General features: G+C 42.9%; 1 protein-coding gene across 1 annotated transcript in view; it reads left to right on the forward strand.

Annotated features, from left to right (window-relative positions):
- aatf (apoptosis antagonizing transcription factor) overlaps window positions 1-15374 on the forward strand; it is a 104215-nt gene extending 88841 nt beyond the window's left edge. Inside the window, exon 12 of the mRNA XM_068009980.1 lies at window positions 14422-15374. Within this exon, the coding sequence (XP_067866081.1) occupies window positions 14422-14479 (58 nt within the window). The 3' untranslated portion in view covers window positions 14480-15374. The remainder of the gene's footprint in view (window positions 1-14421) is intronic.
- Window positions 15375-17024: the final 1650 nt, after the last annotated feature.

Here is a 17024-nt window from a genome sequence, read left to right on the forward strand (position 1 = left end):
AGTCTCTTCGACTCGCCACAATTTAGCCCTGTCTTTATGGCTGCCCGCCAGCTCTGGTGAATGCTGGCAACTGACTCCCACGACTTGTGATCAATGTCACACGATTTCATGTCGCGTTTGCAGACGTCTTTATAACGGAGACATGGACGGCCGGTGGGTCTGATACCAGTGGCGAGCTCGCTGTACAATGTGTCTTTGGGGATCCTGCCATCTTCCATGCGGCTCACATGGCCAAGCCATCTCAAGCGCCGCTGACTCAGTAGTGTGTATAAGCTGGGGATGTTGGCCGCTTCAAGGACTTCTGTGTTGGAGATATAGTCCTGCCACCTGATGCCAAGTATTCTCCGAAGGCAGCGAAGATGGAATGAATTGAGACGTCGCTCTTGGCTGGCATACGTTGTCCAGGCCTCGCTGCCGTAGAGCAAGGTACTGAGGACACAGGCCTGATACACTCGGACTTTTGTGTTCCGTGTCAGTGCGCCATTTTCCCACACTCTCTTGGCCAGTCTGAACATAGCAGTGGAAGCCTTACCCATGCGCTTGTTGATTTCTGCATCTAGAGACAGGTTACTGGTGATAGTTGAGCCTAGGTAGGTGAACTCTTGAACCACTTCCAGAGCGTGGTCGCCAATATTGATGGATGGAGCATTTCTGACATCCTGCCCCATGATGTTCGTTTTCTTGAGGCTGATGGTTAGGCCAAATTCATTGCAGGCAGACGCAAACCTGTCGATGAGACTCTGCAGGCATTCTTCAGTGTGAGATGTTAAAGCAGCATCGTCAGCAAAGAGGAGTTCTCTGATGAGGACTTTCCGTACTTTGGACTTCGCTCTTAGACGGGCAAGGTTGAACAACCTGCCCCCTGATCTTGTGTGGAGGAAAATTCCTTCTTCAGAGGATTTGAACGCATGTGAAAGCAGCAGGGAGAAGAAAATCCCAAAAAGTGTGGGTGCGAGAACACAGCCCTGTTTCACACCACTCAGGATAGGAAAGGGCTCTGATGAGGAGCCACCATGTTGAATTGTGCCTTTCATATTGTCATGGAATGAGGTGATGATACTTCGTAGCTTTGGTGGACATCCGATCTTTTCTAGTAGTCTGAAGAGACCACGTCTGCTGACGAGGTCAAAGGCTTTGGTGAGATCAATGAAAGCAATGTAGAGGGGCATCTGCTGTTCACGGCATTTCTCCTGTATCTGACGAAGGGAGAACAGCATGTCAATAGTCGATCTCTCTGCACGAAAGCCACACTGTGCCTCAGGGTAGACGCGCTCGGCCAGCTTCTGGAGCCTGTTCAGAGCGACTCGAGCAAAGACTTTCCCCACTATGCTGAGCAGGGAGATTCCACGGTAGTTGTTGCAGTCACCGCGGTCACCTTTGTTTTTATAGAGGGTGATGATGTTGGCATCGCGCATGTCCTGGGGTACTGCTCCCTCGTCCCAGCACAGGCATAGCAGTTCATGTAGTGCTGAGAGTATAGCAGGCTTGGCACTCTTGATTATTTCAGGGGTAATGCTGTCCTTCCCAGGGGCTTTTCCGCTGGCTAGGGAATCAATGGCATCACTGAGTTCCGATTTGGTTGGCTGTATGTCCAGCTCATCCATGACTGGTAGAGGCTGGGCTGCATTGAGGGCAGTCTCAGTGACAGCATTCTCCCTGGAGTACAGTTCTAGGTAGTGCTCAACCCAGCGGTCCATCTGTTTGCGTTGGTCAGTGATTATGTCCCCCGATTTAGATTTGAGGGGGGTGATCTTCTTGATGGTTGGCCCAAGAGCTCTCTTCATGCCATCATACATTCCTCTGATGTTTCCGGTGTCTGAGGCCAGCTGAATATGACTGCATAGGTGTTGCCAGTAGTCGTTTGCGCAACGCCTAGCTGTTCTTTGTGCAGTACTTCTGGCTGCTTTAAGTGCTGCGGATGTTAAATCGCTGGGGGCTTTCTTGTAGTTCAAAAGTGCAATGCGCTTAGCGGCTATGACAGGTTCCAGCTCTTCATTATGAGATTGAAACCAGTCTGCATTTCTCTTCGCACTTTTGCCGTAGGTGGTCAAAGCTGACTCATAGATGGCGTCTCTGATGTGGGCCCACTTGGTCTCAGCATCCCCTGTGGGAGTGTTTTGAAGGGCTGTTACAAGTGAATTTAGAAATTTTTGTAACAGCTGTGGGTGAGAAATTCTGCTCGTGTTGATGCGCGGGTGGCCCTTCTGCTTGGAATGATGCAACTTCTTTGGTCTGAGTCTAACCTTGCTGCACACCAGGGAGTGGTCGGTGTCGCAGTCCGCACTGTGGAAGCTGCGTGTGATTTGAACACTGTTTAAGGCGGCTCGCCTTGTGACAATGAGGTCTAGCTGGTGCCAACGATGTGATCTTGGGTGCCTCCATGAAACCTGGTGACAGGGTTTAGTGTGAAAGAACGAGTTGGTGATGCAGAGGTTATGATAGGTACACAACTCAAGCAGTCTCTGCCCGTTCTCATTCATCCTTCCAACGCCATAGCGCCCAAGGCAGGAGGGCCATGAGTCATGGTCGGCCCCAACCCTGGCATTAAAGTCCCCCAGCAGGAATAGGTGTTCGGTGTTGGGGATGCTGCTAATGATGTTATGGAGTTGTTCATAGAACTGGTCTTTAGCTTCAGGTGCGGAACAGAGTGTTGGAGCATAGATGCTGAGTAGGTGTACTGGACCAGAGGTGGTGATCATATGCTGTATCATATGCTGTTTGTAAGCCCATATACACATCAGCTGCACTGTCATCATCCACCCTGTCTGTTACCTCATCAAAAGAATCTATCAAATTAGTCAAGCATGATTTGCCCGTAAATCCGTGCTGGCTCTCCTTGATTAGTCCATGCTTGTCCAAGTGGCGATTAATTTTCTTCTGGATTATTGTTTCTAAAAGTTTCCCCACTGCTGATGTTGAACTGATCTGTAATTCCCAAGTTTATCCTTCTCCCCTTTTTTAAATTAAGGGTGTAACATTTGGAATTCTCCAGTCCTCTGGCACCACCCATGTATCTAAGGAGGATTGGAAGATTATGGCCAACAACTCCATAATTCTACCCTTACTTTCCCGAGCAACCTTTATGCATCCCATCCGGGCTGGCTGACATCTACTTTTAAGTACTGCCAGCTTTCCTCGTACCTCCTCTATTTTTATCTCATCCAGTCTCCTAGCAACCTGCTAATTTACCATAGCTTTGGCAAAGTCCTCTTCCTTGGTAAATACTGAAGCAAAATACTCATTTAGTGCCTCAGCCATGGTTTTTGCTTCCACCAATAGATCTCTATTTTGGTCCCTAATCGGCCTCACCGCTCCTCTGCCAACCCTTTTACTGTAAATACACCTACAGAAGATCTTTGGATTTCCTATTGTGTTAGCCACCACTGGGCTTGGGAGAGGATAAAAATCAGCAAGGGTCCCTGCTCCCTATTGCTGTCCCATATCTTCACTTGAAAAGTGTGTATGATGTGGGGACACTGGATCACGAGAAATCAGTTTGTTATTATCTCCCCTACCATGTTTGCAAAACTTAACATAATATTTCACTCTTGTCCGAATGCCCACATAACGAATGGCCTTTTTGGTGAGGTGCAGGGAGAGTGGGGGCTTGAAGTGTGAATAACGAGTGCCATGGCACACATTAGTCCCTGCAGGGTGGGAATGTTGAAGGTGGGTGTTTTTTAATAACAAATTCCAAATAAGTTATTTGAATTTATAGAAACTATTGCAAATATGTTTTTTCAGCATTTGATAAAATAAATAATTTCAAAACCTTGCATGGTGCCTATGGGAGGGGAGATTGCTTGTAAAATGTTCTTTGATTCTCTTAGTTTTAAATTTGAAAGCAGGCTGCTCAGGATACCCACTAAACAGCCCACAAAGAACAGTATTTTTTTTGCATTTTCCTCCTCGTACTGTAAGTGGTAAAATATTGTAGGATTGTTTAATTTTATGTTTTGATTTGTGCAACATTCAGTGCAGTCTTGCAACTATCTTAGTTAATGGAGTGGCCATTAAATACTGCCATCTGGTGGTCACGATATGTGCATTTGTAATTCTAACAGCTTATTGAATTTCTATATAATGTGTGTGAATAATTAGTTTTAGATTTTGATTAAAAATAACACTAAATTGTTAGACTAAACTTTAGAGAATGACATCAAAAATATTTGAATTCTTTATCTGGTAACAACATGTTCTGAAGAGATTAAATAGTAAGAGGTCTGTTCAAATGGACCTACTCTAGCATTGTGCAAAACACTATCGGTAAAAGTGGATATGTGATGAGTAAATGTTTCTGTTTTATGAGTAACAACTGAGTTCTATGTAACACTGTTGCCTGATGAGATTGTGGAAGGTGTTTGGAAATAATCTTAGTGCCAAATATTTCTTTTGTCTTTTATCACACTTTTTCCCCACAAGTTTCTTCCCTCATCTTGTCCTCTCCTGAGGTTATTGACTCTGGTTCAGTTCCATGGATGCTATTCTTTATATCTTGGGTCTCTCTGGGCCTGCGTCATTGTTACTGAGAGAGCAGGAGGACAGTTTGCCCCCAAATCTTTTCCAACGTCCTTTTGGCCAGTCAATAAGAGGTGTAAGGAACATAAAGGGACAAATAAATAACAACTGGAAAATGTCATTGGGGACCACCTGGCCAGCCCCATTGTACTGCTAAGGCAGGGTATTCCCTCCCTGTCTTCTCCTTTCCCTCATCTCCAGTCTCTGCTCACCACATCCATGCCTGATACTCAATCAAAAACAAGTTGAGATGGCAATTGAACCTGCAACCTTCCTGCTTCATAATGGCACGTGTTAATGTTTATTCCACACCACTGCTCTGCCCCGTATTAAGTTTTAGAACTCCTACAGGAAGCACCAAATCTCACATTGCAGTAGCAGTAATATGCTGCTTAATATGAATCTGTATCAACCATGAAATACCTTACTACACTTACCTTTGCGATTGATGTTCTGAGAAAATGCTCTGAAGGGGAGGAACCCTGTTACAAATCACTGGCTCAAATCTACTTTTAATACGAAAAATCAAAGAATCATGGTTCATTTTGCATAGCCTTAAGGGAGCTGAAAGTATTAAAATGTACCCTTACCTTAGTGAGTTTCAACAGTGACAAGGTTAAACTTGCAGGATTGATGAGTTTCTGTTTCTGCACGGTGTACCTGGCAAAAAAAAAACAGTGCAGCTACAAAAAAGGAGAGAGGCAACCACAAATGCTGTATGTAATCCATTCCTGTGTGAATGGTTTGTGGGATAAGTTGCTGTATTGGACTGAAATCTTGCTAACTTATATCTTATCTTTGAAATGGAGATCAGTAGTTTTTATTTATTCAGTTTGTTTTTAAAAAGGTGAATATATTTAAACTAGCTTCATATTAGAAATTGCCGTGTAATTGCTCATGTCCTCTAAGTTTTCAATTCTGCCGTCTGCTTCCGCCTTCTCTCAAAGTGTCATCTTAAAGCGTGTTGGAAATTTCTGAACGGTTATAGTTGTAAATTAATTTTATATGCTAAATACAGTCTTGTGTAGTGATTGTCTAATTTATATGTAAATCACAAATCAATTGATGTTCAAAAACACAGTAGTGCTAACAGCAAGGCTGTTAGTGGACCAGAAATTAATCCACCTCTGGAAGTTCTTTAAATTTGCCTGGGAGCAAGGGGGTTGCCATGTTGCTGGGGAAGCACATTGTTTGTCTTCATTCTTCTTCCCCCTCCCCCAGTTGTTTTATGTGCAGTGCAAAATTTGAGATTTTATGCTAGTGTTACCGTATGCCATAAAGTCACTGCCAATTAATTGGCATTGCATATGAATTAAACGTGATGACCTGGTAATGTTTGGGACAGGAGGATTGTTGATCCATCTAGTATACCCTGCCAAGCCTGCAGTCAATGTTCCTTACTGTGATTACTAGAACTAATAGCCCTGACTATGAAGGATTTATCTAGTCTTGGTTAAGGAGGTGGATTGTGGAGTGACTGTTGCTTTGTGTCTGCAGCATCGGCTTCATTCACTGAGTGAAGCTTCCCAAATTCCAGTTTCTACAGAGCACTTCCTACAGTAAGATCAGTTCTGAAAGCTGCCTGGAGTGACATTATATAACTAATGGAAGGTGTCCCAATTTCAGAATACTTTGACTTGTCAATTGATAAATAGGGAAATCTAAATTAAAAGCATCAAAAAGCTTTTTAAATTTGGGCCTTCAGCAGCCATCAGAGCAAGTGAACCCCCTTTTAAGTCATCTTACCTGTAGTGGACTTGAGCCCATGTTCCATCAATTTAAAGCATTCTAATACACATTATCATCTGTTACCCAAACTGACGAGTGCAGTGGTTAGAGTGCAATGTTTCATTTTCTGTTGGGTGAGATGGACATTTCAACATATTATAACTGAAGTAGGAGAAAATATAACAAACATTTACTACTTTATGTATGGTTATGTTAGGACGCAAACTGCCATCACAACTGCTTTTCGTTTATTTTTGCTACAGCGAAAAGAGCTTTTAATTTATACAGCAACTTCCATATCCTTGGGAAGCTTGAATGTGCTTCATATCCAATCAAATACTATTTTTTGTTGAAGTGTAATCACTCTTATCCTTACAAAGTGATAGCCAATTTGCGTACAGCAAAGACCCACAGACAGCAAATGAAGCAAGGTAAATGAAGTTGATGGCGTTGATTGAGAGACTGTTGTTCACCGAGTCTGGGAGAACTTCTGGCTTTTCTTCTGGTTTTGTGGGATTTTTTTATGCGTACTTGAACAGTCTAATTTAAAGTCTCATCCAAAAGGCGGCCCTCTGATAATGCAGGATTCCCCCAATACTGCCTTGGGCTGTGAGCCCAGACTAAATGCTTAAGGTGTGGAGGTGGAGTGGGGGGAGGGGGCTTGCACCTATCAACTCCTGACTCAGACAAGAATGCAATTAATTGACCTAAGCAGAGTCCACACGTTTGTTTGATCCATGGTTGTGGATCATAATTTTGTGGATTTCCAACAATTCCTCTGCTCACCCAGACATAAAAATGAAATAATTTTTGATTAATTTTTATGTAGCAAGTCACTGATCACATTCAGCTGACCTTTATAAGCTCAATTCAAAAGTTTATGCAGTGGGCTTTTGTTACCCTTTAATATCAGCTTAGTTCAGTTATGTGCACTTTCAAATGAGTCCGGAGGTCACGGGTACAAGCCCGCCTCCCCCTTTCAGGCTTTGAGCATGTACAGTGTCAGTGTATGGCCCTGAAAGTGGTTTGAACATAAGAGCAAGAGAAAACAAACCTACATTTAAATTGCCACCACCTCACTGAGAACCATCTTGTTTATATACAAACAGTAATGACCAATGAGTCCCCTTTTCCGAACATTTATTATGGGGTGACCTACTGCGGTTTTGATGTTGCATTATTGTACAAAAAGTATAGTAGATTCCAAATGATCATAGGTTGAAGCACAGTGGTTTAAAAGAGAATGGCATCCCGACAGCCACCCTTTGAAAATCCGGTGTGTTTACTTTGAGGTTGCCAGCAGTTTTGTTAAGACACCGTCTTAACAAAGGAGGAGGTGTTGGAGGTTTTGAAGCGCATTAAGGTGGATAAATTCCCAGGGCCTGACCAGGTGTATCCTCGGATGCTATGGGAAGCAAGGGAGGAGATTGCTGGGGCCCTGGCAGAGATTTTTGTATCATCGTAGCCACGGGTGAGGTACCGGAAGACTGGAGGATAGCTAATGTGCCTTTATTTAAGAAGGGCAGCAGGGCTAAGCCAGGGAACTACAGGCCGGTGAGCCTTACATCAGTGGTGGGAAAGTTATTGGAAGGGATTCTGAGAGACAGGATTTATATGCATTTGGAAAGGCAAGGTCTGATTAGGGATAGTCAGTATGGCTTTGTGCGTGGGAAATCATGTCTCACAAATTTGATTGAGTTTTTTGAGGAGGTGACCAAGAGGATTGACGAGGGCAGGACGATGGACGTTGTCTACATGGATTTTCGCAAGGCCTTTGACAAGGTGCCGTATGGTAGGCTGGTCCAGAAGGTTCGAACGCATGGGATCCAGGGTGAGCTAACCAATTGGATGTAAAATTGGCTTGGTGATAGGAGACAGAGAGTGGTAGTGGAGGGTTGTTTTTCAGATTGGAGGCCGGTGATCAGTGGTGTGCCGCAGGGATCGGTGCTGGGCCCTCTATTGTTCGTCATATATATTAATGACTTGGATGTGAATGTAGGGGGCATGACTAGTAAGTTTGCAGATGACACCAAAATTGGTGGTATAGTGGACAGTGACGAAGGTTGTCTAAGGTTACAACAGGATATAGATCAACTGGGAAAGTGGGCAAGGGATTGGCAAATGGAATTTAATGCAGACAAGTGCCAAGTGATGCATTTTGAGAAGTTAAACCAGGGCAGGACATGTACAGTGAATGGCAGGGGAGTGTTGTTGAGCAGCGACACTTTGGGGTGCAAGTACATAGTTCCCTGAAAGTGGCAACACAGGTAAACAGGGTGGTGAAGAAGGCGTATGGCATGCTTGCCTTCATCGGCTGAGGCATTGAGTACAAGAGTTGGGACGTCATGTTACAGTTGTACATAACGTTGGTTAGGCCGCATTTGGAGTACTGTGTGCAGTGCTGGTCGCCGCACTACAGGAAAGATGTGACTAAGCTAGACAGGGTGCAGAAAAGATTTACAAGGATGTTGCTTGGTTTGGAGGGCTTGAGTTATAAAGCGAGATTGGATAGGCTGGGTCTGTTTTCCCTGGAGCGAAGGAGGCTGAGAGAGGATATGATAGAGGTATATAAAATTATGAAAGGCATAGATAGAGTAGATAGCCAGAGTCTGTTTCCTACGGTAGGGGTGACTAAAACTAGAGGGCATAGATTTAAGGTGAGAGGGAGGAGGTTTAAAGGGGATCAAAGGGGTAAATTTTTCACACAAAGAATGGTGGGTATCTGGAATGAGCTGCCAGAGGAGGTGGTGGAGGCAGGAACAGTAGCAACATTTAAGAGGCATCTGAACAGGTACTTGAATGAGCAAGGCATAGAGGGATATGGAATTAATTCAGACAGGTGGGATTAGAATAGATGGGCATTATGGTCGGCATGGATGCGGTGGGCCGAAGGGTCTGTTTCTATGCTGTACGACTCTATGGCCGTCTAATCCAATATACATGCGGACCAGCTGAGGTTGTAGATTACAGTGAAAGAAAATGCAAAGGGGTAAGTAAGACGCAAGCAGGCAGCCCAACTATATTTTAGGAAAGCATGTGGGATACTTGCCTTTATTAGCCAAGGCATAAAATATAAGAACAGGGAGGTTATGATGGAGCTGTATAAAATGCTAGTTAGGCCACAGTGGGAGAACTGTGTACAGTTCTGGGCACCACATTATAGGAAGGATGTGATTGCACTGGAGAGAATGCAGAGGAGATTCACCAGGATGTTGCCTGGGCTGGAGGGTTTCAATTATGAAGAGAGACTGGATAGGCTAGGGTTGTTTTCCTTGGAGCAGAGAAGGCTGAGGGGGGGACCTGATTGAGGTATAAAAAATTATGAAGGGCATTGGTAGGATAGATAGGAAGAAACTTCCTCCCTTAGTGGAGGGGTCAATACCAAGGGGCATAGATTTAAGGTAAGGAGCAGGAGGTTTGGAGGGAAGTTGAGGAAAAACATTTTCACTGAAGTTAGTTGGAATCTGGAACACACTGCCTGAAGAGGCAGGAACCCTCACAACATTTAAGAAGTATTTAGATGAGCACTTGAAACGCCATAGCATACAAGGCTACAGGCCAAGTGCTGGAAAATGGGATTAGATTGGATGGGTGCTTGATGGTCGGCACAGACGCATTGGGCTGAAGGGCCTGTTTATGTGCTGTATAACTCTGACTCTCTCTATGACTCTATATTTGGGGAGCCTCCAGTTTTTGTGTATGGGGCTTGTCATTTTTATGCAACGATATGCAGCCCACCTACTGGTTGTGGCATGTGTATCTGATCCTTGCTGCAAAAGGTTGTGTGTACCTAGTATTGAGAACTGTGATCACTCCATACGTGGTTCAGAAATCAGCTGTAAAGATTTGTTTTCAGTTATATGTTGAGCTGGTTAATCTCAGCCAGAGCTGCTAGAATTGGATCTCGAGGATAGGCGAAGGAGAGCATTATGTCAGGGTTCCTGCTGCATAGCGCTATCTCAGCTGTGGATGTTGGACAGAGGCAGAATCAAGCTCAGCCCTCCAGTCAGATATCCTGCTGATGACACTGTCAAACCATGGCAACCAGTGCTCTTGATACCGTGCCCCCCCAGTAAGGAATCAATGTCGCTAAAAGGAAGAGCATTGAGAAAATTGGGTTGGAGGGATGTTCATCAGTTTCATAAAAAGGGAGGTTAAAATATTTGTAAATTCGCATCTGGTACTGAATCACTGCTGAACAGTACATTCCACTCTCATTTCTGATGAACTGCCATTTACAACTGTAAAACATTTTGGATGCTATGGCATGAATATGAAGGTTTGGTTCAACTGTAGACTTAAACTGATCCAGTTGTAAAATAAAACTTTATCCACTTTGTTAAAGGCAGTAGGTGAATCAGCAGTAATTTTGAATTATTTGTAATATTCGTTAAAAACTGCAGGCAACTGATTGCATGGACATTTTTCTTTTCATCAGGAACAGAAGCTTGTATAGGGACAAGCAATCCAAGAGTAAACCACAATGGAAGAACTCAGTAGACTAAGCTGCTAAGTAGATGAGAGTAATTGGAATCTTATCTCAGGGTCACTTTCATTGTCTTTCAGGTATTGCTACTCAAGTCTAAAATATACAAAACTTAAAGGATGATTGAATTCCTCAAATCTTTTCAGTGCCTGTAAGGTTTTGTCCATCCTATTAAAATATTTCATCTAGTTTCCCCACTTGAAGGATCTGGCTGAAAAGGACATGCCTCCAGAAAATACATGATTGCCTCAGAACATGATGGCTGGTCAGGGTGCACCTATTGAATATTTGTTATTTGATTTGACAAGGTTCTTGGGGCCATTGGTGCAGTGGCTTTGCCATCAAAAAGAATTGAAACGAAGTAGCATCAATAATAAATAGCTTCATAAAATGCGATTTCATTTAAAAAAAAATAAGTTTTTCATATTTATGGTGTTCAGACTCCATGCTGTTGACATGCTGCAGTAGCTACGGTTTTCTAGCATAGAATAGTGGAACAGTTGCTAAAGGTAGCTGCAGGCTTTAATTATTATACAAACTTTTTTTGCTTAACAAAAACTGTAGAGGATTGCTTAAATTCCAAATAGTACTTTTTGTTCCTTTCAAACTTCAGTTAATTGGAAAATATCATCTTGGTTTTTGAGAAGAGGATGATACTTGAGCACAGAATGCAGGTTCGATCATGGTCTTTATTGTAACAATGCAACTACAATGTTAAAGCAAAAACAAGAAATGCTGGATTCACTCAGCAGGTCTGGCAGCATCTGTGGAAAGAGAAGCAGAGTTAACGTTTCGGGTCAGTGACCCTTCTTCGGAACTGACAAATATTAGAAAAGTCACAGATTATAAACAAGTGAGGTGGGGGTTGGGCAAGAGATAACAAAGGAGAAGGTGCAGATTGGACCAGGCCACATAGCTGACCAAAAGGTCACGGAGCAAAGGCAAACAATATGTTAATGGTGTGTTGAAAGACAAAGCATTAGTACAGACCTGCTGAGTGAATCCAGCATTTCTTGTTTTTGTTTCAGATTTCCAGCATCCGCAGTATTTTGCTTTTATTACAATGTTAAAGCCTCTGTTTTTTGTGAAGAATTTGGCTTTACTTTGGTCTATTCCAGAACAAAGGCAATTAATGTCAGTTACTGACAGGAGATTATTTTTTCCCTTATTACCATCCCCATGAGGAGTAATCCGGTTTGTTCTGTTGAATATTGCAAAGGGAAGTTGACCCTAATTAAAATTGTGTGTCTGCTTGAAGCCCACTTAGTGATTGTGTTGGTTTTTTGTTTGTGTCCAGCTGTGTTACACTGGTGATACCAGAATTTGCATGCAGGACTTGGGCAAGTGTGTGTGAACGCCTGCTTCTCGTATGTTGGACTCTGTGTTGCAAGTGCAACTTTACAATTTTGACTGACTGTCTCTCATATTTTGATCAGCTTGATGCAAGCAAGGGAAGAGTGCCTGCTAAATGAATAGTGTGCTTGCAGGAAAATGTGTTGTTTTGACCCATTGTTTTTAAAAGTGCCTGTGTTCATTCCTGGCCTGCTCCATGGACCCAACTGGAGGCACAGGCAGGGAACCTGCTCAAAGTTACTGCTAAAGCTGTCCTCGAGTTGATTGTTAGCAGGCACACTAACAGCTCAGATTCACTTGCCCTGTCTGCCTTCTTTTAAACAAACACTTCTTGTGCAGGTGCACCTGCTCTGTGTCATACTGTTTGGGGGCAATGTTTTGGTGCATTAACAATGCCGCATTCAGGAAAAAACCTTTAGCTTCAATTTGCACTGCAAGATGACTGCCCCAATACGTTTAGTCATCAGCTTTTTGAGTGCTTATTGGCCTTGAATGCAAAGAGCGAGCATTATGTTTAGCTTTCAATATCCAGTTATGTAATTGAATACTGTTTTTCCCTGGAGTCAAGTATTTTGTAATAAATCTCTTGTTCCCCCCCCCTCCCCCCTTTTCATTATTTCACTCTCGCTCCCCCTTTTCCTCTTTTTCTGGATCTCCCTCTTTCTGTTTGCCTGCCCCCTTTTCTATTTGTCTCTCAATGCACAGACAGGAAAATCTGGAGGGAAAGATCAGATGGCCCTGAAGGAGACAACCTGATATTTCCGTCCAGTCATTTCAACGGATGGTTTTGTTACCAGTTTGTGATTCTTCTCGCCAGAATTTCCTTTCTGTGCTTTGTCAAGCCAGTGCTTAAGCCCGGTGGTGGTAACAAAAATCTACCTCTGGATGTGAGTGCAGTGAACAGGAATTGTAATTTTAAAGATTGTTAGAACTGGAAATTCTTCACAGTTTAACAATGTAATTGGGTTTTTGTAGTTCCAAATATTATCATGCTTTCATTAAACGTTAAGAACTGGAAACACAAATTGTCACAGTGAGAACATCAATCCCTTCAGGAACTCAGTTTCTCTTCAGTGTAAAGGAAAAGTTCAGATAATGTGTAAATAAAATTGGTCATTGGTGATTTATTAAGAACTTGTCATTCATGAACAAAAGTAAACTTGTGCCCTTAAAACCCTAGGCTGATCTTTAGACTTTTTTCCCTCACAGATTCCTAAGGGGAGATTTTAACTTGAGCCGCCCTGCATAAACAGCGGCCAGAAAATGGCTTCCCACTCTGCTTATGCCAGACTGCTACCATTCTCAAAAGGCTGGGCAGCCAGATACAGGAATGTTATTCCAGGCTCTACAAAAATAATATGGGCTGTTGGCTTCCCCTTCCCTGGATCTACCTTACTGTTTGTTTGCCTGGCTTGTTTTCTGGGCAATTTGATATTGCCATGACCCAAAGCTGGCGAGGTGCATCAGTGCACCCATTTGGCAATCCCAGCTTGCTGGTGGCAAGGTAATGAGGATCAGCTGCCGAAGATTTAAAATCTACGCCTCGTCTCTTATGACTGAACTCTGCAACTGTTGACTTGAGCTCCATCAATGTTACAGTTTGGGAATCAGGCATCTCCTCTTGGCTTGCTATGCATGTGGACCTAACTTACCTGATATAATACAGGGCCTGATGCTTTTGAGAAGTATTGTGTTTCAGAGGCCAACTTTCAGCAATTGGAATGGATTTAAAAAACGTTGTTGAAATGACAATCTTATAAAAACACTGTAGGTTAAGTATTCTTTCTTTCTTTTGGGCCTCCTTATCTCGAGAGACAATGGATACGCGCCTGGAGGTGGTCAGTGGTTTGTGAAGCAGCGCCTGGAGTGGCTATAAAGGCCAATTCTGGAGTGACAGGCTCTTCCACAGGTGCTGCAGAGAAATTTGTTTGTTGGGGCTGTTGCACAGCTGGCTCTCCCCTTGCGCCTCTGTCTTTTTTCCTGCCAACTACTAAGTCTCTTCGACTCGCCACAATTTAGCCCTGTCTTTATGTAGGTTAAGTATTATATCTATTGATATTTAAGGACTTATGTCCACTGACTATATAGCCATTATACGTTATCCTCATTGTGCTCAGCAAGACCTCTTAGCCATTCTCCTTTAATGGCGTCATCAGTATTCATTGTCCTTTTATACCAATTTAAAAAAATCTTTTTGAATGTGATTTAATTTTCGAAAGTGCTATGAATGGTGAGACTCCCTATCCAGGCCACAGTAGGCTAACTAAAGGTAGGTAGACTTGCATTTATTCAAAAGAAAGCAAAGGTTCTCAATGTTTTATTTTCCTCCTATCCAGGACAGAACTGTACAGATCTCTCTTTGGAAAAATCAAGCAAGCTGAGGAAGAGCAGTGATTTTTGCCACTGGATCTTTGGACATATATTTATGCCAGAAAAACGTGGACTCACTATGAACCATTTTCTGCATGTCCAGATTACACCTAACATCTCTGTTTCCTGTTCAAATTCTGTTCTGGGTATAAAGATTTTTACAAATGTCAGGAGCTTTATTATGAGTTTGTGTTCTCTTTTCCTGCTCCCCCCCCCCCCCGCCCCCAAAAAACCCCTGCCACGTAACTTGGACATTTTTATTATGTTGAATTTTTTTCTTTTTTTTGGGAGGAAGGGAATTGGGGCACAGGTTCCGCAGTTTGAAAACATTTGTCCAGCCATCTGTGTTCTATATTGTAAAAAAAGTAAATCTTCCCCAAAACTCTGATTGTCCAGGTCTGTCTTTTTCCCAATAGAAATTGTGTTGTCATTATAACAGTATTTATTCATTTTTTATTAAAAAAATTGGATTTGATACCAGCAGGAGTGACTTTTTTTTTATACAAGTTATCAATAATTTCACTCATTAAATATTTTCTACAAATGCACTTTAAATCTAATGGTGCTACTTAAAAATTGGAGCAAATGATAGTCAACAAAGACTGTAGAAAAGAAATGTATTAGGGAGTGATTAACTGACTATTTCACCAATCTAATGTTATGGTACTAAATTTCTCCCTTGCATTTTAAGTCCTGCCATCTCATGATGGAATGATTGAATAAAGTATATTGCTGTTAAGGAAATAAAGTAAACTTTGCACAGATTTACTGAATGAAGTGCACGAATTTACCTTGTTGAATAGGCTGTGTGTTAAAATGCCCTGCTTGCAATAAAGGCTCTATTGCTGCATATCACTATCCTGGATGAGTGCGCTAATTAATTTTTCTAGCAGGCTGCAAAGTTTACTTTGAAGGTAAAAGAGTGCATTTTGCTTGTACACAAATTTAATAAATTGCCACCTGCAGAAATATTTATTTTCAGTGAACTCAGCTGCCTAAGCGTTTATTTTCTTCTCCCCAATGTTCTAAGCAATTTGTGCAGCCATTATGAGGGATGGTCAGGGACATTCCTGATCAACATTTAGTTTCTTATTCTCCATTCTTTTTAATACTGCAGAAAATTGAGTGGGAAGATCAACTATAGAAGAGATAAAAAGGGAAAGTAAAAACTAAGAGGGATGGCAGGGAGAGACAGGAAGGAGGAACATGAAAGTGAAAGGAGGCTGGCAGAAATGAGAGAAACAAGTGCAAGAGGAAAGAAGTGAAGGAGAGTTGAGAGACATTCCAGTACTCCTATTCTCTGTGAAGACCCTCTCTGTTCCCTTCCCCTCCCCATCTCTTGTCAGCATTCCAGAGGAATCGTTCTCTCCGCGACACCCTGATCCACTCCTCCATTACCCTCGACACCTTGTCCCCTTCCCACAGCACCTTCCCATGCAATCGCAGGAGGTGTAATACCTACTCTTTTACTTCCTCTCTCCTCACTATCCCAGGCCCCAAACACTCCTTTCAGGTGAAGCAGCGATTTACTTGTACTTCTTTCAATGTAGTACACTGTATTCGCTGCTCACAATGTGGTCTCTTCTACATTGGGGAGACCAAACGCAGATTGGGTGACCGCTTTCCGGAACATCTCTGCTCCGTCTGAAAACAGGACCTCGAGCTTCCGGTCGCTTGCCATTTCAACACACCCCCTTGCTTTCATGCCCACGTCTCTGTCCTGGGCCTGCTGCAGTGTTCCAGTGAACATAAACACAAGCTTGAGGAACAGCACCTTATTTTCTGATTAGGCACACTATAGCCTACTGGACTGAACATTGAGTTCAATAATTTCAGAGCATGAGGGCCTATTTTTATTTTATTTTTTATTTTGCTCCACTTTTTTTTAACCACGTGTCTGCCTACTGTTTTTTTAATGTCTGCTTTTGACTAAGGCTGCTCATTATTCTGCTATTAACGCTCCCTCTGCACTAATGCTTTGTCTTTCATCACACAATTAGCACACTCTCTTTGCCTTTATCCCATGACCTTGTCAGTTAATCTCTCCGGCCCTCTGTCCTTCCACACATCTTGCCATTTGTTCTCTTTCCCCCCACTCCCGCTTTACTTGTTTAAAACCTATTACATTTCTAACCTTTGTCAGTTCTGATGAAAGATCACTGACCTGAAACGTTAACTCTGCTTTTCTCCACAGATGCTGCCAGACCTGCTGAGTTTTTCCAGCACTTCCTGTTTTCATTACAGAGGAAGATTGTTTTGGTTGTTGGAAGCCACTCATTTCAATCCCAGACCATTGTTGCAGGGGTTCCTCAGGGTTGTGTCCTGGGCCCAACCTTAAGCTATTTTATCAAAAGCCTTGCCCCCCCCCCCCCCCCCCCCCATCGCAAGGTCAGAAGTGGGGATGTTTGCTAATAGCACAGTGTTCAGTTCCATTTGCAACTCCTTAGAAAGGAAGCAGCCTGTGCCCACATGCAGCAAGACTTGGACAACATCCAGGCCTGGGCTAATGAGTGGCACGTAACATTCTTGCCACACAAGTGCCAGGAAATAACCATCTCCAACAAGAAAG

Source organism: Heterodontus francisci, chromosome 30 (genome assembly GCF_036365525.1).
Source record: "Heterodontus francisci isolate sHetFra1 chromosome 30, sHetFra1.hap1, whole genome shotgun sequence".
Classification (NCBI taxonomy): domain Eukaryota; kingdom Metazoa; phylum Chordata; class Chondrichthyes; order Heterodontiformes; family Heterodontidae; genus Heterodontus; species Heterodontus francisci.